Raw genomic sequence first — 21,234 nt, 5'->3', positions numbered from 1 at the left:
CCTACCTGACCTGTGGTTCCTCCTGTAGGGAGGCGTCAGCTGGGGCTGTGGGATTCTCTGTGCCGAGGGCAGAGGCGGCAGAGGCCGCTTCTCAGGCTCAGGGCCCACGAAGCCACGACATTGAATGTTGCCTCTCCTCCCATTTTGGTTTGCACGTGACCCCGAGAGTCCCCGCCATCATCTCTAGGGTTGCCAGAGCCAGGCTGGAACTGTGTAGATGGTTGGGGTCGGCAGGTGGGTGGGGGCCATGTTACTCTGGGGGAATCAGTTTGTCGAGCTCTTTGGGATGTTTGAACTTGGCCATGGGGATGATCTGACCTGGCGGGTTCTAACGCATGTGTGTTCGGGCCCCTAGAGACTCCCCTGACCTTGGCCGCTCAGCTGGACGACCCCGAGGAGATTATCAAGGCCCTCCGGAACGGCGGAGCCCACCTAGACTTCCGTGCCAAGGATGGGATGACAGCCTTGCACAAAGCCGCCCGCACCAGGAACCTGCTGGCCCTGAAGGTAACTCAGGGCCCATCTCACACGGGGCCGCCCCTCGCCTGACCCCCTGTGTCTGCCCTGAACCCCTTCCTGTCCCACAATAGCCACCCCAGGGTAACCCCAAAGTTGTGTTCCCACTGGAGCTTGGAAGTGCAAGCTGATCACAAAAAGTGATCTTTCCCTTGTTTCAGCCGAAGGGCTTATATTTTCAGCTCAAACCCACCTCCCTCCATAGAAAGGGGAGCCGATGCTGGGGGGGGCAGGGGGTGGGCCTCAGCCCCATCTCACTCCCCACACGGTTATTCAGGCATGCTCTACCAGCCCAGGCTCTGTGCCATGCCGTGGAGCGCAGGACAGCGGGGCTCAGGCCCCCAGCCCTCTCTCTGTCAGGACGAGGAGGGGAGGGGACCCACTGCTGGGGGCGGAAGACCCACACATGGTGCTCTTCTATAAAGCAGATTCCTTAACTTCATAGCGGCTGCCCTTGTTCAGCTGGCTTCCTTGGAAATCAAGTGTTTATGACGACTCTGGCTCGTTTCGCCCCCTGCAGGACGCACACAGAGATGGTTTACACTGTACCTTTAGGTTCAATGGTACAACTCTTTCCTGCAAATGTCATCTCCCCCCTTACTCTCCACTGGTCCGCAGGGGTCAGCCGGGCCGCAGGTAGTGCCCGAGGGCCACCTGTGCAGAGCGCCTCCATCCCCCGGGTGTGTAAGCCTGTGCGTGTGCCTGGCACCAGATGCTATTTCAGTTCCACGAGGCCAGGAAAAGTACGGGAACCTGGGGCTAATGGTCACCTTGGCCTGGGAGTGGGGAGCATGACCCTCCTCTTCCTTCTTGATTGATTCCCTCCTGTAGAAGGGGCCATGAGACCAGTGACCTCACGTTTGGTGTGTTTTGTTTTTCTTCAGACCCTCTTGGAGCTTGGCGCATCCCCGGATTATAAGGACAGCTACGGCCTGACCCCACTGTATCATACGGCGGTGGTCGGGGGCGACCCCTGCTGCTGTGAGCTGCTGCTCCACGAGCACGCGGCCGTGAGCTGCAAAGACGAGAACGGCTGGCACGAAATCCACCAGGTGTGCGGGGCTGCCCTCACCTGCCAGCCGGTGGGCGGGGCTGGGGTGCTGGGCGAGCGCCCCTCCATAGGAGCCATGGGAGCTCCGGGTGCCCCCCACTGGGCTCCCTACAGAGCCTGGGACCAGGGCCTTTCTGAGTGTGGGTGACCCGGCAAAGGGCCCGATGTCCTTGCATGAGGCACACGTTTCTGAGATCCCCCTGTAGTAGCGGGGCTGGGGGAGTGTCGGCTGCGGTCGTGGCAGAAACAGAATCCACGTCGTGGCTCCGATGAGTCGTCTGTAGTGGACAGAGGGCACGGAGAGGAGACTGTGTTCGCCCGCGGGGGAGGGCGCCGAGAGCTGGGCAGTCACGGAGGATACGCAGAAGAGGTACCTGCCGCTCAGTCCTCCCGCCCTCCCATTGGCTGAGTCCCTCCAGAACCAGCCAATCAGAGAGCCCAGTGGCACAGGGGTGGAAGTGAGGGCTTCCCTGCGGATGGAGGGGGTTTGGGAGAGAGGGATAGGGATATCCAGCCAGGAGGTCAGGGAAGAGGCTCTGATGTTCTCACGCTCGGCCTTTACATTGCAGTGACTTTCGCTGCTTCTCAGGCTACCTGTCTTTCCCTTCGACACCCTCGCCTTACACACCTGCTCATCTCAGCAGGTTGACGTACCCACCCACTGCGGGCAGAGGGGTGCGGAGGTGCCGAGGTGGGCCCACCTTAGCCTGGCGTGCCTAGCGTTCAGTTCTGGCGCGTCCGTGCAGTCTGGAGGAGCACCCGGTTCCCTTCTGTGGTGTGAGTCGGGGGTGGTGGGCCTCTGCAACCCTGCTCACCAGGCCTCCGTTTGCTCATCTGTGAAGTGGGCTCAGTAGGGCCTCCCACACCCTCAGGCAGTAGAAAGGATGGAACGCGGGCAAGACCCAATGTTTTCCAGAAAGGTCCCGCCTTCCTTCTTTGCCCTCTTGGCCGAAGCAGTTGCTTCTGCCGGGAATGTCATGACCTGGGCCCCCCAGCTCCCCCAGCAAGGCTGCGAACAACCCCGAAACCCGCGTTGCTGTGTTTGCAGAGTCCGTAGGAGCCGAGGGCCACGATTGTCCGCAGTAACGCTGGGCTGTGGATGGCATTTTTCTGGGCGGGGGCAGGAGGGGGCTGAGCTGCTCAGGGGACATGAGGGATGGGGGAGGGAGGACCCAGCATGGACCTCGCCAGTGACCGACTCCGGGTCTCCAGGGCTTCACCGTGGAAGGTTCCGGGAGGAGTCACCCCTCCCCTGGCAGTGCTGTCACTGGGCACCTGGCCTTCGGGCGGGAGGTTACAGTCCTGGCACTAGAGCTCCCAGTGGGCGCGGCAGGCCCAGGCAGGTGGGGTGGGCTGCCCTCAGGCACCCGTGTGCTGGAGGCTTCCCGGGCCTGGAGGAGGTGAAGTACAGATGCGGGCCTCTCGCCGAGGGCCTCAGGGACGCTGGGGTCACATCCCCTGGGAGGTGGGGGCGGGTAGCAGGAGGGAGGGAAGACCGCATCCGAGATCCCCCTCAGCAGACACCGCCTTCTGAGCTGCTGTCTCTTTTGGGTTTGGATTCGTCCTGTGAAAACACCGCGTTCTCAGGGGAGCCGTGGGTCCTGTCCTGTGACCCACTCGCCCCTGGAGGAGGCACGGGTGTCTCTTGATGGCCAGAGGGTCAGTTATGGGGGAGAGAGGGGCCTGGGAGGCCGGGGGGCGATGGGCGGAGCTGAGGGACGGGCGGAGGCTCCGGTGGCCTTGGCTGGGGGCTTTGCCGATTGCGGGACGTCTGGCCCCCTAGGAGAGGATCGTGCTCCGGAGGTCTCCCTCCTTTAACTCAGTGAAGCAGACAGATGCTGGAGACCCCGACGCGCTCGGGACCTAGACGCTGACTGTCACGGAATCGGAGTTTTCCGTAACCACTCCCGGGCCGTGGCGTTTGGGTGCCAGGCAGCCACCGTGAGCCCCTGAGCCCAGGGCCCTGGCTTTCCAGCCACACCGCAGACCACCCCCCACCCCGGCATGGGTGTCACCTCCTGTGTCGTACCTGCCAGGCCTGCTCAGTGTCCTGGACACTGAGCCCAGTGGTGAATAGTAATGCCCCATCCTGTGGGTCTTACAGCCATGTGGCGGGGCCGGTGAGACAGATAGATGTGAACAAAGATCACAGATCCGCACATGCTCACTCGCACACACAAGTCTGCCCGGCCATGCTTCACATCTACCTGGGAGAGTTCCTGCCGTGACCAGGCTGGGGCAGGCCAGCAGTCCCCCAGACGCGGGCGGCGCTCTGTCTGTCTGCTCATCTCGGCTCGTAGCTGCCCTCGGCCCTCACCTTCATGTGTGCGTGCGTGCTCAGTCATGTCCGACTCTTTGTGACCCCCGTGGACTGTAGCCCGCCAGGTTCCTCTTTCCGTCACATTTTCCAGGCAGGAACACTGGAAAGGGTTGCCATGTCCTTCTGTAGGGGATCTTCCTGACCCAGGACTTGAACCTGCATCTCCTGCATCTTCTGGATTGGCAGGCGGATTCTTTACTGCTGCTTCACTGGGGAAGCCCCCTCAGCTTCCTGCTGACCATTAAAAGACCAAGCCTGTCATCATCACACGTGGACTTTGCTGAAGATGTGAAAGGGGACAGTTTCAGGCTCTGCCAGCAGCTCCCAGTGGGGTCCCAGCCCTGTTGGCAGGGCAGCCCTGGGGGCCATTCCGCCCCTGGGTGACCTGCGAGGAAGGAGGAGGTGCAGGGCCGGGTGGTGGGGCACCGTCACCAAGGACAGAGTGCCCCATCCTCCTTGCGACCCTTAGGGCCTCGGAACAGCCGCTGGCCCAGGGCACCGGGCTGAGCTGTGAGTCCGAGGATACAGGGTCAAGTGGGGTGCCCCCCGGGTTCAGCACCCCCTCAGGCCCAGCCCCCAGCCCGATCCAAAGGAGGAACTGGGCAAAGTCAGCCCCACGCATGATGCTCCTTTCAGTGACGCATCCGAGAGCAGCCCACCCATCACAGGAGCATCCGCAGAACAGTTTTCCTTTGTCGCCTGAGCTGCCCCAGGATGTGACAGGGGCCAAATGCACATACGACCTGGGAACCAGAACGTCCTACCTGCGTGCTTTTTCTCCCAGGATTTACTCACCCTTTACACATCATTATTTCAGTTGTTTAGCAGAGTTTTCTTTTTGAACTCCAAAAATGTGCATTCAGAATATAACATCCTTAAGTGTGGGATTAGCGAGGGATGCAGGGGGAGCGCGTTTGCCCTGAGTGGTCACGACACTGGGGCAGAGTCTGTGTCCCCGGGGTGGCAGGGCCAGTGCCCTGGGTGGTGGGACAGACCTCAGGCCTTCACTGGCACAGACGGAGTTTTATCGGCGTGTTTTGGAAGACTCCCCAGGGACCCTCTATGTCCATGTGCTGGGTGGGCATCTGCTTCTCAAGCTGCGTTTCTCCCCTGCTCCCATTAAAGTGTAACTTTTTCCTGTTCAGGTCTGGTGAGGCCAGCCCATCGGGACATGGCTGCCCGTGAAAGATGGTTATCACTCACAGACCTTAGAGGAGGGACACAGCCTGCCAGGCACCACCATGCAGGGAGGGCAGGGGGGGCCTGTGAACAGAGCCTTTACTGTGGTTTTCAAGGGAAGGAACGGGTGAGGCCGGACGAGCAGGCTGAGGGACCCCAGTGGCCCTGGGGCGCAGGAGCTGCCCTAGCTGTCTGGGACCCTCCCTGGGTGGTTAGGGCAGGGTGAGGGGCCCCTAGTGTGACCGCCCCATGGAGGAGGGCCGGTGAGGACTCTGCACGGCGGCTGTGCATTTGTGCTCCTGGCTGCATCCTTGTCCATTTCTAGGAATCAGCTCTCCCTGGCAGGGCAGCCCCTCCATTGCCCGCAAGACCCCTGATGCCAGAGCATCAGACACCCGGAACTGCAGAGGGCACTCAGCTGGGATCCGGCCACAGGCTGGCTCCGCGTCCTGCCTCCCTCTCCTTCCCACCCCATCCCTGGCTGGGGCGGCCTCACCCTGAGCCCGATGCCTTTTGTGGCAAGCTCGTTTGTCTCCTGGGAGGGCTGCCCCCGCTGGAGGGAGGGTGACTGTGTAGGTTGGGGGCGTGGAGGTTCACTTCTGTGGTGCTGCCTCGCATACTTGTGGCCCCTGAGAGCCCCTGCATGGATTCCGAGCATCTGGCACCAGAGGCCACCCAGCCTCGGGGGTTTGCAGCCCTGCCCCCAGCAGTGCGTTTGGAAGGCGGAGGCATCAACCCCGGCCGTCACATCCTGCTCCCGCGTCATCCGGCAGGGTCCCTACACCATCTTCCGGTGGCGGCTTTCTTTTCCACGCGAGTCCTGCGGAAGCACCTGCTTTATTGGAGCTGCTGGCCTTCCGCGGAGCCGTGACCTTCAGCAGGGGTTGCGCAGGGTGCTTGAGCAAGGAACTCAGCGCAGTGCGGCCCTCCCTCCCCGATTATCATCCTCGGTCAGGGAGGGCCCGTTCACCCAGCAAACGCTGTCCTCCCCACCTTTTCACACCCCTCCCGCAACCCTGGCAGACCCCTGCTGGGCTCCGAGTTAGCCAGGCCCAGAGAGGGTGGGTGACCTGCCCGAGGTTCCCAGCGCGCCCCGCACTGGAAGCCTGGTGCTGTGTCCGGCCTCCAGGGCTCCCGGAGTACGCCACCCCTCCAGCGACAGTGCCCTGGCGGTAGAAGGAAGTCGAGGGCAGGCGGGTTTGCATCGCCCAGATTCTTGGAGAAGCACCGCGGGGTTCTGGGGTCTACAGTCCCCTCTGCGTGGCACCCGACAGCTCCTTTCCGCCTGCTCCCAGGTATTACCTGCGGCTCGGTTGCCTGTGTGACAGGAGGCTGACGTTTACCTGCAAAGTGAGGCCTTCACAGCCAGCCCCCAGGCTTCGCGACTGGGAACACACGCCCCCTGCAGGCTGATTTTGGAAGAGCACACGTTTTTGACATGTCTGCAAACCTTTAAACTTGGTTCACATTAGTCTAATTTTTTTCATTACTGAAGAAGGACCTGCTCAACGTAGAATTCTTTGAAAATATGAAGAGTCATAAAGAAGTAAAAACCACCCCAGTACATTCCCACAGCCTAGGCAATTGGTAGGTTGGATTAGGGGGCTTCAGTGCAGTCTTGTGTTAGTTGCTCGGTTGTGTCCGATTCTTTGCAACCGTGTGGACTGTAGCCCACCAGGCTCCTCTGTCCATGGAATTCTCCAGGCAAGAATACTGGAGTGGGTTGCCATTGCCTCTCCAAGGGATCTTCCCGACCCCGGGGTCAAACCTGGGTCTCCTGCCTTGCAGGTGGATTCCTTACCATCTGAGCCACCAGGGAAGTCCAAACTTCAGTGCAGTTTTATTTGCTAAGTATTGATACTTTCACGTCCACCAGCGCAGCGCCAGGCATCTTGCTCTGACCTGAGTGACGGGGGGTTGGTTGGCTATCTCAGGACTCGAGAATGTGTTACTGGTGAGCTGAGGGCCCAGCGAGAGGGCAGCTGCTTGGTGAAGGAGTCTCGTGTTAACACACACCTTCATGAGCAGCTGTGCCCACAGGACTGGCCCACGTGGGGCATCTCACTCTCCTCCTCCCCTGATTCTGTCTGATTCTATTTGGGAGATGTGAGATTTCTTCCTTGAGCTGTCAGTACAGTTTATTCTGGGCTGGGATTGCAGACCGCCCTCAGCATGGCCTGGGCCACCTGAGCAAGTGGTTTAGCCTCTCTGAACTTCTTTACTAAATCTCTGAAGTTGGCTCAGTAACAATTCATGAAGCTCTTGAGACGGTAAAATGACACACTTCCCATAGTGCCTGGCATCTAGTAAGTGCTCAGTAAGTGCTGGCCACGCCCCCATCATCACATCATTATCACCTGGCCACGCCCCATCACCATTATTATCATCTGAACACGCCCCCATCACCATCATTATCTGGCCACGCCCCCATCATATTATCACCTGGCCACGCCCCCACTTTCCCATCATCATCTGGCCACGCCCCCAAGCTCATCCTCACCGTGTCCTCTCGCCCTGTCTGGTTTTGTCTCTGAGGAATGATACTTGACAGAGAGCACCTAACCCATTTGCTCACAGGCCTTCACACAGATCTCATTTGATTTCCTGCAACAATTTTCTTAAGGATGTTTACTGTTCGGTCTTAATTTGTTATTGGTCGCTGTTTATTATTTATCATTTTCAAATGAGAACCTTTTGCCCTAAGGGAATTACAATTTCGGGCCACTACGCCCTCCCGTCCCTCTTCTTCACTGGGCTGACACCTGCTCGCCCTCAGACCTGGGCTCCAAGTCCTTGGTGCTCCCCTGACCCCACAGTGATGGGACAGGCCTCCTGGATGCTCCCTGACAGCACTCACAGCAGGGTGTGTTCTGGGTCTGTCTGTGGTGTTGCATGCTGACTGTTCTGTCACATCTCCAGCTTGTCTGATAAAGCACGGGCTGTAGGAGAAATACCTGAGTGTGGTGTGGACTTAGGTTGCTTGAGGCACAGAACCAAGCAGAAGCGTTTGCAGTGCAGTCAGCTCTGCATTGCTCTGGTTGCCCTGCACAACCCCGGGGGGCGCTGTTCCTCTTGCTGTAAATTTAGGCTTGTAGCTGTACCACAGCAGGTGTCCAGCAGGTGGCAGTGCAGCGCCTGGAGGAAGGAGCAGTCTTTTTTTTCTCATTTACACGATTCATGGGTTTGGCTAGTGATGGGGGAAGGGGGGCGCTCAGCATAGGTGAGGGAATCCCAGATCCCAGATTCTGTGGGGAGTCTCCTCCAAATGCACCTGCCCCGGAGATTTGCAGGAAGTGGTTGTGGGATGGAGCCCCAGACACATGCATTTTCCAAAAAGCGTCTCAGAAGAAAATGGTTACACTACATGAGTGTAGGGGGTGCTGTTTTACATTCTAGTTACACTCTGACCTCTGTCAACCCTTTTAATCTGTCTCCCAGTGGCCAGAAAGTACAACACCCTTTTCAAATAAAGGACAAAGAGTTAGCACAACTTATCTTGGGGGAAGACACATTTCTAATAGCTTTGGGATGTTTTTGTCAAACAAGTACTAATTGCTCTTTTTTAAAAACTGAGTGAATATTTTAATTTCAAACTTAAAGAGGACTTGCAGAAGCAAATACAGAGAATTCTATGTACGCAGAGACCACATTTGAGTTTTTCCCATTGTCCCAGTAATGACCAATATAGTAAAAGGATGTGGGGCTTCCCAGACTGTGCTCGTGGTAAAGAACATGCTTGCCGATGAAAGAGACTTAAGAGATGTGGGTTAATCCCTGGGTCGGGAAGATCCCCTGGAGGAGGGCATGGCAGCCTTCTCCAGTATTCTTGTCTGGAGAATCCATGGACAGAGGAGCCTGGAGGGCTACAGTCCACAGGGTCACGAAGAGTCAGACACGACGGAAGTGACTTGGCATGCACAGTGAAAAGATCCGGTCTTGGACCCCGCACAAACCCTTTTGCCTGCCAGAGTTCATCGTGTTCCCTTGGTTCTCTCAGGGGCCTCTCCCGAAGGTTACAGGGTGGGCGTGTGGAGCCTGTCGCCTGGTGTGCATTTGCTCAGTGTTTCCTGGTGATAAGATGCATGATGCGCATTTGTGCAGGAAAATCATGGAAGGGACGGAGAAGGCACTGGCACCCCACTCCAGTACTCTTGCCTGGAAAATCCCATGGATGGAGGAGCCTGGTGGGCTGCAGTCCATGGGGTCGCTAAGAGTCCGACACAACTGAGCGACTTCGCTTTCACTTTTCACTTTCACTCATTGGAGAAAGAAATGGCAACCCACTCCAGTGTTCTTGCCTGGAGAATCCCAGGGACGGCGGGGCCTGGTGGGCTGCCGTCTATGGGGTCGCACAGAGTCGGACACGACTGACATGACTTAGCAGCAGCAGCAGCATGGAGGGGAACTGTGTTACTGGTGGTCCAGTCAGGGGGCAGTGGTGACCATTTGCCGTCACTGGTGATGTCCACTCTGGCCCCCTGTTCACCTGGAATCTGCCAGGCTCTCCACTGCAGTTTCCTCTTCGCTCTGCAGTCAGGGAGTATTTGACAAAGCCCGTTTTCCCCATCTCCCTCTCACCTGCTCGTTTTAGCATGCATGGTATTCTTGCCTGAATTAAGTAAGTAACTGCTGAGTGGAGATTTTCCTACTCCCATCCTTATTGCTCACAATTAGTTGGCTTTCTGTTATCAGAAGGAGCTTTCTCGTCCTATTTATTTATTCACTTACTTACAGTAACGTGGTTTCGTGGATTTCTGTTTTTCAAGAGGTCTGTTGATGTTATCCTGCTTCGGGTCCAGGGAGCCCCTCAGGATGGCCCGTGTGTCCTGTGCACCCATCCTCATCCTTTTTCCTTCCGGCTCAACGAGGTTTTCCAGGCTCATCCTGTTTTTTCGTGCCTCAGCCCTCGAATCACCCATCTCTGTCAGGAGTCCCGATTCTTTTGAGTCCAGAGTGGTATTTAGAACCCAAGGTCTGGGTAGTAAGTGCGCTCAGTGCTCCCGGCCTGTTACTGACTCCAGGCCCTCTCAGAGGGGGTTCTCGTTTAGTCTCCCAGTCACGTCTGACTCTTTGCGACCCCATGGACTGTAGCCCACCAGGCTCCTCTGTCCATGGGATTTCCCAGACAAGAACACTGGACCGAACCTGCACCTCCTGTGTTGGCAGGCGGGTTCTTTACAGCTGAGCTGCCAGGAAAGCTCCTGCTCTTCTGTCCCACCTCTAAGTGGTGGGTGCCCAAGGCTCTGCCCCTGTTCTCTCCCCTGTAAATGCTCTTCCTAAGCGACTGCATTCAGACCTGCGGGTTTAAATATCATCTCTTAGACTGAACCAGCGAAAGCACCATCGTTCAGCCATTTTGACTAAAAGTGACAATTTCACACGATTTCAGTCCACATTTGCCAACAGATTCCATTCAGTTCAGTTCAGTCGCTCAGTTGTGTCCGACTCTTTGCGACCCCATGAATCGCAGCATGTCAGGCCTCCCTGTCCATCACCAACTCCCGGAGTTCACTCAGACTCTTGTCCATCGAGTCAGTGATGCCATCCAGCCATCTCATCCTCCGTCGTCCCCTTCTCCTCCTGCCCCCAACCCCTCCCAGCATCAGAGTCTTTTCCAATGAGTCAACTCTTCACATGAGGTGGCCAAAGTACTGGAGTTTCAGCTTTAGCATCATTCCTTCCAAAGAACACCCAGGGCTGATCTCCTTCAGAATGGACTGGTTGGATCTCCTTGCAGTCCAAGGGACTCTCAAGAGTCTTCTCCAACACCACAGTTCAAAAGCATCTATTCTTCGGTGCTCAGCTTTCTTCACACTCCAACTCTCACATCCATACGTGACCACTGGAAAAACCATAGCCTTGACTAGACGGACCTTTGTTTGCAAAGTAATGTCTCTGCTTTTGAATATGCTATCTAGGTTGGTCATAACTTTCCTTCCAAGGAGTAAGCATCTTTTAATTTCATGGCTGCAGTCACCATCTGCAGTGATTTTGGAGACCCCCAAAATAAAGTCTGATACTATTTCCACTGTTTCTCCATCTATTTCCCATGAAGTGATGGGACCGGATGCCATGATCTTCGTTTTCTGAATGTTGAGCTTTAAGCCAACGTTTTCATTCTCCTCTTTCACTTTCATCAAGAGGCTTTTGAGTTCCTCTTCACTTTCTGCCATAAGGGTGGTGTCATCTGCATATCTGAGGTTATTGATATTTCTCCCAGCAGTCTTGATTCCAGCTTGTGCTTCTTCCAGCCCAGCGTCTCTCATGATGTACTCTGCATATAAATTAAATAAGCAGGGTGGTATATTGTCTTGATGTACTCCTTTTCCTATTTGGAACCAGTCCGTTGTTCCATGTCCAGTTCTAACTGTTGTTTCCTGACCTGCATATAGGCTTCTCAAGAGGCAGGTCAGGTGGTCTGGTATTCCCATCTCTTGCAGAATTTTCCACAGTTTATTGTGATCCACACAGTCAAAGGCTTTGGCATAGTCAATAAAGCAGAAATAGATGTTTTTCTGGAACTCTCTTGCTTTTTCCATGATCCAGTGGATGTTGGCAATTTGATCTCTGGTTCCTCTGCCTTTTCTAAAACCAGCTTGAACATCAGGAAATTCACGGTTCACGTATTGCTGAAGCCTGGCTTGGAGAATTTGGAGCATTACTTTACTAGTGTGTGCGATGAGCGTAATTGTGCAGCTTGAACATCAGGAAATTCACGGTTCATGTATTGCTGAAGCCTGGCTTGGAGAATTTGGAGCATTACTTTACTAGTGTGTGCGATGAGCGTAATTGTGCAGTAGTTTCAGCATTCTTTGGCATTGCCTTTCTTTGGGATTGGAATGAAAACTGACCTTTTCCAGTCCTGTGGCCACTGCTGAGTTTTCCAAATGTGCTGGTATACTGAGTGCAGCACTTTCACAGCATCATCTTTCAGGATTTGGAATAGCTCAACTGGTATTCCATCACCTCCACTGGCTTTGTTTGTAGTGATGCTTTCTAAGGCCCACTTGACTTCACATTCCAGGATATCTGGCTCTAGGTCAGTGATCACACCATCGTGATTATCTGGGTCGTGAAGATCTTTTTGTACAGTTCTTCTGTGTATTCTTGACACCTCTTCTTAATATCTTCTGCTTCTGTTAGGTCCATACCATTTCTGTCCTTTATCCAGCCCATCTTTGCATGAAATGTTCCCTTGGTATCTCTAATTTTCTTGAAGAGATCTCTAGTCTTTCCCATTTTGTTGTTTTCCTCCATTTCTTTGCATTGATCGCTGAGGAAGGCTTTCTTATCTCTCCTTGCTATTCTTTGGATAACTTGACTCAACTCTGGCTCTCCTTGAAACTCCAAACTGGCACATGCGAATACCTAGGTGGCACCGCCACGGAGGAGTCTCATGAGCATGGGATAGCCTGCTTTGGTCAAAACAGGAATTTTGTTTTATCGTTTCTCCAGATCTTCAGTTCTCATTTTCCCCGTGTAGGTTACCACCACCCTCGTCCAGCCTTTTGCCAAAGCCAGAAACCCCGGTGCGTATGTGTGGCCTGAGTCAGGGGCGCGTGTGCACTCACGTCCAGGAGTGCCTACACAGTCCGTCTCTTGCTTTTCTGCTGAGACCGAAAGCTCATACTGGAGGGCCTCCAGTGCCACGGAGGAGTTTCCTCTCGTTTTCTCCTGCGCTGCGTCACCGACTCCCTTCTTGACACGGGGAAACCTGCTCCCGTTGTCCTTCGTTTATTCACCTGTTTCTTGCCACCCTCCCACACTGACTGCAGCCAGTCTGCTCACCCCTCTGGCCACCGCCTCGCCCAGATTCCTTCCTCTGTTTCCCGCGCGCCAGGCCACTTCTTCAGCAAACATGGCTTCTATCGCGTAACAGTCCAGTTCAGATCAGTCGCTCAGTCGTGTCCAACTCTTTGCGACTCCATAAACCGCAGTGCGCCAGGCCTCCCTGTTCATCACCAACTCCCGGAGCTTACTCAAACTCATGTCCATTGAGTCGGTGATGCCATCCAACCGTCTCATCCTCTGTCTTCCCCTTCTCCTCCTGCCTTCAATCTGTCCCAGCATCAGGGTCTTTTCAAATGAGTCAGTTTTTCACATCAGGTGTCCAAAGTCACATAACAGCCAGTGGTTTGAGAGAAGAGATGAGCAAAGATGATCCTTTAGAAAAGCGATTATGGGAGTTTGTTGTTGTTCCAGCATGTGTCTGAATTTTCTGGTTTTGCTTGTTTGCAGACACTGGGCTCTGAGAAAGACACGGGTGGGAAGGAAGCCCTTAGAGTCAGCGACGCTGTTTTCTCTCTTCGCGTTGATCATGTCGTGACCCTTGGTTGAGGAGAGCGAGACACGATCCAATGACGTCACATAAAATGTCACCATTTCAAGTTAACCACGGAAGGGGGAGGGTGGGTGTGCAGTGATGGTAAATGTATTTTTTATGCCAGTGCAGCCTCTTCGCTTCTGACTGTAGGATAGTTAAGCCGAGTCCAGTCTTGCTTCCTGGAAGGCCTTTGGAGAGAGTGGTTTGGCGAGGGCTCCTTCAATTTGAGGGTCAAAAATCTCAAGCTGATATAAGGGGAAAATTAAAATTATACCTAGGCTTACATCCTGAAGAGCCCAGGCAGAGTCTTCACTGAGAGGGATTCACAGGACATTACCTTGGCAACGTCTGTGTGTGTGTGTGTGTGTGTGTGTGTCTCTGTGCCTGTATCTGTCTCTGTATGTCTGTGTGTGTGTCTCTGTGTCTCTGTGTCCGTGTGTCTCTCTGTGCCTGTATCTGTCTCTGTGTGTGTGTGTCTGTCTGTCTCTATTGTGTGTGTCTGTCTCTATTGTGGATCTGTCTATTGTGTGTGTGTGTGTGTGTGTGTCTCTCTGTGCCTGTATCTGTGTGTGTGTGTCTCTATTGTGTGTGTGTGTCTGTGTGTCTGTGTGTGTCTTGTTTCCTCTCTCCTGCCTTCAGCTCCCACTTCTCCCTTCCCCTGCGTTGGTGTGTCTGTCTATTGTGTGTGTGTGTCTCTCTGTGCCTGTCTCTGTGTGTGTGTGTCTCTATTGTGTGTGTGTGTCTGTGTGTGTGTCTGTGTGTGTCTTGTTTCCTCTCTCCTGCCTTCAGCTCCCACTTCTCCCTTCCCCTGCGTTGGTGGCCCCAGCAGCTCTGAGCTTCCGTGGCTTTTTTTGCCGACCCTCCTGGAGGAAAGCGAGAACTCCATTTTCTCTGTTGTTCTGACAAATGTTTCAGCCTCCGGCTCCGTGGCTCCCGAGAGTCACTTGGGCATCCCCAGCCCACGCCCATGGCCGGAAGCTCGAACGTTCTGGGTGTGCTGTAGGCGTGGGGAGGGGCGGGCCCCCAGGCCTCTGCGAGCCGGCTCGGGGCCCCAGAGGAAGAGGCAGGCGCTGTTGCCCTGAAAAGGGAAGGTGGGGCAGGCAGGTGGAAGCCACCGTATCTCTGGTGATGATCTGCTCTAAACGGCAGCACTGGGGTTGGACGTGGGTGTTGCTCAGGGTTTTTAAGGTCATCCGATTACTGACCCCCGTCCTCCCGTCCTCCCTCCTCTGTTAATTGGTGGGGTGTTTCTCAGGGTTTTTAAGGTCATCCGATTACTGACCCCCGTCCTCCCGTCCTCTCTCCTCTGTTAATTGGTGGGGTTCGGCGCTCTCTCTTGCACAGCACAGAGGTGGAGGTTCCGCTCAGTCTGTCTCAGTTACCAGAAAGGCAGGGCTGACGAGCTGCGCGCCAGCCCAACCCCAACCCACCGCGGCTGCCCGTCCTGGCTGGGCCAGCTGTCTGCTCTGTGCCTGGCGCTCCCCGCCCTCCGTGTGCTCAGTCCTGGGTCAGGACCCTGTTCCTTAGCCTCTCGTATCTCTGTCTGCATTTTCGCCCCAACACAGGGACAGTGGGTCTCACCACCTCGGCGCTGTGCGCTGCTGGGTGCGCAGGCGGTGCTGGTGGATGGGGTGGGGTTAGTCGGATAGGACCTGCTGCCCAGGGTCAGGAGACCCACCCCCAGCCTCTGGACCCCCTGCTGGAGCTGAACGGCCCCCGCCCCTACGCAGTCTCAATGCCAGGTCTCCCTGCTTGCTGTGGGGGGTGGGGGGCTGGCCCGTCCCTGAGCACCACTGGGGGTCTTTTCAGGCCCCGTATTCACGTGACTCATGAGAACCCCTCGAGGAGCAGGGTTTCTGTTGGCACGTGAAGACATAGGCTCAGAGTGAAAGTTCTGGAAAACCAAGCCAGATCTGGTGGAGCCCAGAACCCTGTTGGCTCATAAATCCCTAGAAGGATTTACGTCAGCCCTAGAAGGGCTCAGAAAAGGGTAAATCACGCTGTGGGGCCACCTCCCCTGCCTCTTGAGCCCCTTCAGGGTGGGTTCATGTTAAAGTCTCAGCGGGGCTGCCCCTGCCCAGAGGAGGACAGGTCAGGTGGGCGGGTCTCTCCCCAGGACACAGCAGGTCCTCGCACACCCACAGATGTCCTCATGCATCATCCTGGGATCCCGGGGGCTTGAATTAGCAAGGCCAGGTATGGAGCATCCTGATCCACGTTTCCTGGGCGGTTGCTGAGTTCAGGGGGCGAAGACATGCCATGGTGTCTTTGGGGTTCCCATCCTGCAGGTCCAAATGAAAGGAATGGGTGGCCCCTACGCAGACCCACCCCTCTGTTGAACAGCTGAACACAATCCTCAGTCCTGTCACGAGCCCCTCTCCTGTTCCCCACCCTGGGGTCTGTCCTAGGGGGCCTGGTGCAGATGCGGGAGTGGGCTGTGAGCTGTGCCGGCCGCACGGTCAGTCCTGGGGGAGCCAGGTGTGCCCGGGCGGTCCCGCTCACACCGTCAGTTCTGGGGGAGCTGGTGTGCCCGGGCGGTCCCGCTCACACTGTCAGTCCTGGGGGAGCCAGGTGTGCCCGGGCGGTCCCACTCACACCATGAGTTCTGGGGGAGCTGGTGTGCCCGGGCGGTCCCACTCACACTGTCAGTCCTGGGGGAGCCAGGTGTGCCCGGGCAGTCCCGCTCACATCGTCAGTTCTGGGGGAGCCGGTGTGCCCAGGCGGTCCCGCTCACGCTGTGGACTCTCGTTTCAGGCCTGCAGGTACGGCCACGTGCAGCATCTGGAGCACCTGCTCTTCTACGGGGCCGACATGGGGGCCCAGAACGCCTCGGGGAACACCGCCCTGCACATCTGCGCCCTCTACAACCAGGTCAGTGAGCTGTGACTGTGCACCCCGGACCCGGGGCTGTGCTGAGCACTTTGCAGGTGGGTGTCCAGCTCCGGGTGCTGTAATGAAGCCCCACAGATGGGGCGGCTTAAACAGCAGACACTTGTTTCTCACAGTCCTGGCTGCACGTCCCAGACCACGGGGCCGCCCTGCCTGGTTCCGGGGAGCTGCCTTCCTGGTTGGTTTCCCTCCCCTTCCGGCTGTGTCCTCCTCTCATGTACAGAGACAGAAACAGCCCTTGGCTGTCTCTTCTGCCAAGGACGCTAATCCTGTCAGATCAGGGCCCCACCCTCACAACCTCACTTAAACTAATCACCTTGTAAAGACCCATCTCCAGACACAGTCACACTGGGGGGTTAGGGCTTCAAGGTAGGAATCTGCAGAGACACAGACACTCAGTGCTTAGCTGGAAGAGCTCCTCACCAGCTTCTCTGAGGATGGTTATCCCTGTCGTACGAGCTTTCCAGCTGGTGCTAGTGGTAAAGAACCTACCTGCCAAATGCAGGAGACATAAGAAAATCAGGGTCCATCCCTGGGTTGGGAAGATACCCTGGAGAAGGGACTGGCAACCCACTGCAGTATTCTTGCCTGGAGGATCCCATGGGCAGAGGAGCCTGGTGGGCTACAGTCCACAGGGTCACGACTGAAGAGACTTAGCTTGCACAACACACATCCCTGTCATAGAAGGGGAAGTTGAGTCACAGGAAGTGAGAGGAGGCTCCTGGACACAGCTGGTGCAGTCAGAGCTGGGCACAAACCCCCCACGGCAGAGTCTGCAGGTACCGTGTCACACGTACCCCAGAGCGGGTCTCCCCTGGGGCCTGGAGGGGGCAGGTTGGAGCCATGAAATGGGGATGGGAGCTGCTGACAGAGCCCCCAAGACGATTGTGGCACCCCACTGGACGCCAATGGGACTGCCGTGTAACAGCGGCAGGCCTCGCATCACACGTACACACATGTCCCCAGTGGGCTTTTCCGATTTAATTCCTTCTTGCATGCTAAGTCGCTTCAGTCGAGTCCAACTCTCTTGTGACCCCATGGACTATAGCCTGCCAGGCTCCTCTGTCCATGACATTTTCCAGGCAAGAATACTGAAGTGGGTTGCCATGCCCTCCTCCAAGAGATCTTTCCTACTCAGGGATGGAACCCACATCTCTTATGTCTCCTACACTGGCAGGCAGGCTCTTTACCACGAGCGCCACCTTGGAAACCTAATTCCTTCTTCACTGTGGGTAGATAAGTAAAACAGAGCGAATGTTTGACCGTCTTATCTGTGCAGTTAAGGTACGCGTCTCAGCATTGTTCCATGCATTCACATGGCTGAACAAGTGTCGCCCGCCTCTGTCTTCAGAACTTTCCATCTCCCCAGCCTGACACTCTGTCTCCATCAACCCAGTCCCCGTTCCCTCCCCCAGCCCCACCATCTGCTTTCTGTCTCTGAACTTGACAGCTCCAGGGACGTCCTACGAGTGGAATCGCGTGGAATCTGCCCTTTCGTTTCTCTTACTTCACTCTGTGCTGTGCTCGGGTTCATCCAGGTTGTAGCTGTGTCACAGTTTTCTTCCTTTTTAAGGCTGAGTAATGTCCCCTCGTCATAGCTTTCAAAAGCTATGATAAACCTAGACACCATACTAAAAAGAAGAGACATCACTTTGCAGACAAAGGTCCTTCTGGTCCAAGCTGTGGTTTTCCCAGTGGTCATGTACAGATGTGAGAGTTGGACTATAAAGAAGGCTGAGCGCTGAAGAATTGATGCTTTTGAACTGTGGTGCCGAAGAAGACTCTTGAGAGTCCCTTGAACTTCGAGGTGGTCAGACCAATCAATTCTAAAGGAAATCAACCCTGAATATTCACTGGAAGGACTGATGCTGAGGCTGAAACTCCAGTACTTTGGCCACCTGATGGGAAGAGCTGACTCATTGGAATAAGACCCTGATGCTGGGAAAGATTGAAGGAAGAAGGAGAAGGGGACAACAGAGGATGAGATGGTTGGGTGGCATCACCAACTCAACAGACATGAGTTTGAGTGGACTTCGGGAGTTGGTGATGGACAGGGAGGCCTGGTGTGCTGTAGCCTGTGGGGTCACAGAGAGTCAGACACGACTGAGCGGCTGAACAACGGCAGCAGTTTTCCCTTGTGAAGATGGACCACGTTTTATCCTTTCATCCGTCAGGTGACATGGGCTGCCTCCATCTCTCACCTGCTGTGAACAGCGATGCTGTGAACACAGGAGTGCAGATCTTTTTTCAGGACCCCGCTCACTTCTTTTCGGCTCCACGAGTGGAGCCTTGATGTGAGCAAGTTTATAAAAAGCCCTCGCTCTCCCGTGTGAGAAGGACTGAAAACTCAGGCGAGCTGGGTGCGAGCAGCCCAGAAAGCACCAGGGGTGGGACACGACCCCCACCCTCCAGGCAAGACTCCTAAGTGACTGGAGTCACTTTGCCCTGGAAAACCCCTATGTGTTCTTCAAGACCCAGTTGAGATACCTGCCCTCAGTCAAGCCTTTCCTTGATGAGCCCCTGGTAGAGTGAGCTGTGCTTTTTACGCCACAGCCCTTTGCAGTACAGCCCAGGGGAACGGCCCGGGCTCAGGTCGTTATTAGGCCTTACCTGTCATCCCTGCTGGCCTCCGCTTGCCCCTTGGGCCCACCTTCTCAGGGACACAAACTGCCATCTCTCAGCGTGTCCCCTGCCCCTGGCACAGGAGAGCAGCTCAGCCAGATGGGGCTGGGGAAGCATTTCAGTCTGACTTCAAGGGATTTCCTGAAAGCTGCTGGCCAGCTCCTTAATGAAAGCATATTGATGGGATTTGCACACAGCTGGGGCCCTAGGTGTTCCACGGCACATGGAGGCTGGAGTGGATTTATGAGCGTGGGGATATCTTGCTCGGCTGGGCTAGAAAAACACACGTCAGGAGGCTTGGCTTTGGCTGGTAAAACATCTGTGCCAACACGTGCTTCTTAATTATTGCCTTAGATGGGGAAAGCATTCCTTAATTTTCCCTGGTAGATTTTAAGCATATTTTATCATGGAGGGGGGGGAAATACCTAAACAGAATACCATGTTTTCTGTCTCTTGAAATAATGGAGGACAGGACGATCTTTGAAAGTGTAACCGTTTTTATTAGAGTGTCGGGAATCTGTATTCTGAGTTATTTGTGGGGCTGGGTCCCCTCTGTGTCCTCTGGACCTATCCTCACCCTCGGCTGATGGCTTTGGGATGACCCAGAGCCGCCCAGGGCTAGTAGGAAGACCCTGCCTCTCTTGCCTTGGGTTAGAGAGGCCAGCAGACTTTTTCTATAAAGAGTCACTGAGTGAATATTCTGGCTTTTCAGACCACATGGACTTCTTCACAGCTACTCCACTCTGCCTGTGCAGTGTGAACTTAGCCACAGACGATATGCAGATTAATGTGTGGCTGTGCGCCAATAAAACTTTATTTATAAACCAGGCAGGGGGCCAGTTTAGCCTGTGGGCCCCAGTTTGCCAGGCCCGGGTGCCGAAGGCTGCATCTGGTCTCTCACCAGACGTAAGTTAAAGACAGACTCCCTGCTCCCGGCCGAGTGCCTTCCTCCCAGCGTGCTGGGAGCCTGGCCAGGGTGTGAGAGCTGTCCAGGGTTCTGGGACCGTTGCGGCCCGCCTGCTGCTGTCCAGCCCTACCCGCCTGACCCTCCGCAGCAGCACGGGTAGAAATGCTTTTGGGGCCCCTCCTGTTTTGGACACCCAGCCTTGCATTCATCATGGAGGGTCACAGACTCGCTTGGTGGCCCGTGGGTTCTGGACAGCATGTCCAGTTGGGAGTCGGCAAGTGTTCTGGGATCCAGCCTCCTGAATCCATCATGCTGCTCCCTGGGATGCTAGTGTGACCTTTAATCTTTTCCCTCAGCGCCGACCCCCTTCCCAACCAGTGAGAAAAGCCAGTGCAGATGGCATCTCTGTGTAATTCAGAGACGCACAGCTCCGTGTACACTAGCATCCTTCCGATGAGCTGTCCTCGGGGCGGATGGGGGGGTGGACGGAGGGATCGAGGGTTCCCCAGCCTCTGTCATGCACCCCTGGCAATTGTATTGATACCTAACCTGAGGCCCTGTCCTCCCCAAGTCACCAGTGTGCTGGCCTCCTCTCTGAGTCCACTTCTGCTTCTGCACACACAGGGTGTGTGAGGCCGGGCTCAGGGCCAACGAGAGAAACTCCTTCAAGCAGAAGGAGGTGTCGTATAGGGCTCTCTGGAGAGTGATGCTGAGAAACAGACTCTCCCGGGGCGGGGACCTGGTGCCTTTGGGTCAGGACAGGAGCCAGGGAAAGGGATTAAGAAGCCGCCTCAAGACAGAACTGCAATGCAGGGAGACATGGCAGTCTGGGTTCCAGAAAATCCCTCCTCTGTAATGTGGAGATAATTATACCTAACTGGCAGGGCTGCTAAGAGGCTTAAAATAGAAAACAAACATATGGTATGCCTGGCATGCAGTGGATTTTCAGTAAAAGTGACTGTGACGGAGGTGATGGTGATGATGGATGGTGACTGGTGATGATGGTGATGGTGGTGACTATGGTGATGAGAGTCAAAGCTTTGGTTTTCCCAGTAGTCACGTACGGGTGTGAGAGTTGGATCATAAACAAGACTGAGCGTTAAAGAATTGATGCTTTTGAATTGTGATGCTACTAAAGACTCTTGAGAGCCCCTTGAACAACAAGGAGATCAAACCAGTCCACCTTAAAGGAGATCAGCCCTGAATGTTCATTGGAAGGACTGATGCTGAAGCTGAGGCTCCAATACTTTGGCCACTAGATGCAAAGAACAGACTCGTTGGAAAAGACCTGATGCTGGGAAAGACTGAGGGCAAGAGTTAGAGAAGGGGCCACAGAGGATGAGGCCGTGGGATGGCATCACCAGCGCAATGGGCGTGAGTTTGAACAAACTCCAGGAGATAGTGAAGAGCAGGGAAGCCTGGTGTGC

At 55.4% G+C, this 21,234-nt stretch overlaps 1 protein-coding gene across 4 annotated transcripts in view; it reads left to right on the top strand.

Moving 5' to 3' along the window:
• Positions 1–21,234, top strand: part of SHANK2 (SH3 and multiple ankyrin repeat domains 2) — a 561,554-nt gene that overhangs the window by 130,721 nt on the left and 409,599 nt on the right. For all 4 annotated transcript variants that reach the window (XM_024987497.2, XM_015461388.3, XM_015461387.3 and 1 more), the window contains exons 7-9: positions 356–507; positions 1,401–1,568; positions 16,144–16,260. In XM_024987497.2, coding sequence (XP_024843265.1) covers positions 356–507; positions 1,401–1,568; positions 16,144–16,260 — 437 coding nt within the window. The remainder of the gene's footprint in view (positions 1–355; positions 508–1,400; positions 1,569–16,143; positions 16,261–21,234) is intronic.

Source organism: Bos taurus, chromosome 29, assembly GCF_002263795.3.
Source record: "Bos taurus isolate L1 Dominette 01449 registration number 42190680 breed Hereford chromosome 29, ARS-UCD2.0, whole genome shotgun sequence".
Lineage (NCBI taxonomy): Eukaryota > Metazoa > Chordata > Mammalia > Artiodactyla > Bovidae > Bos > Bos taurus.
Note: the sequence above shows the minus strand (reverse complement) of the source record. Positions and strands in the feature narration are given on the sequence as shown.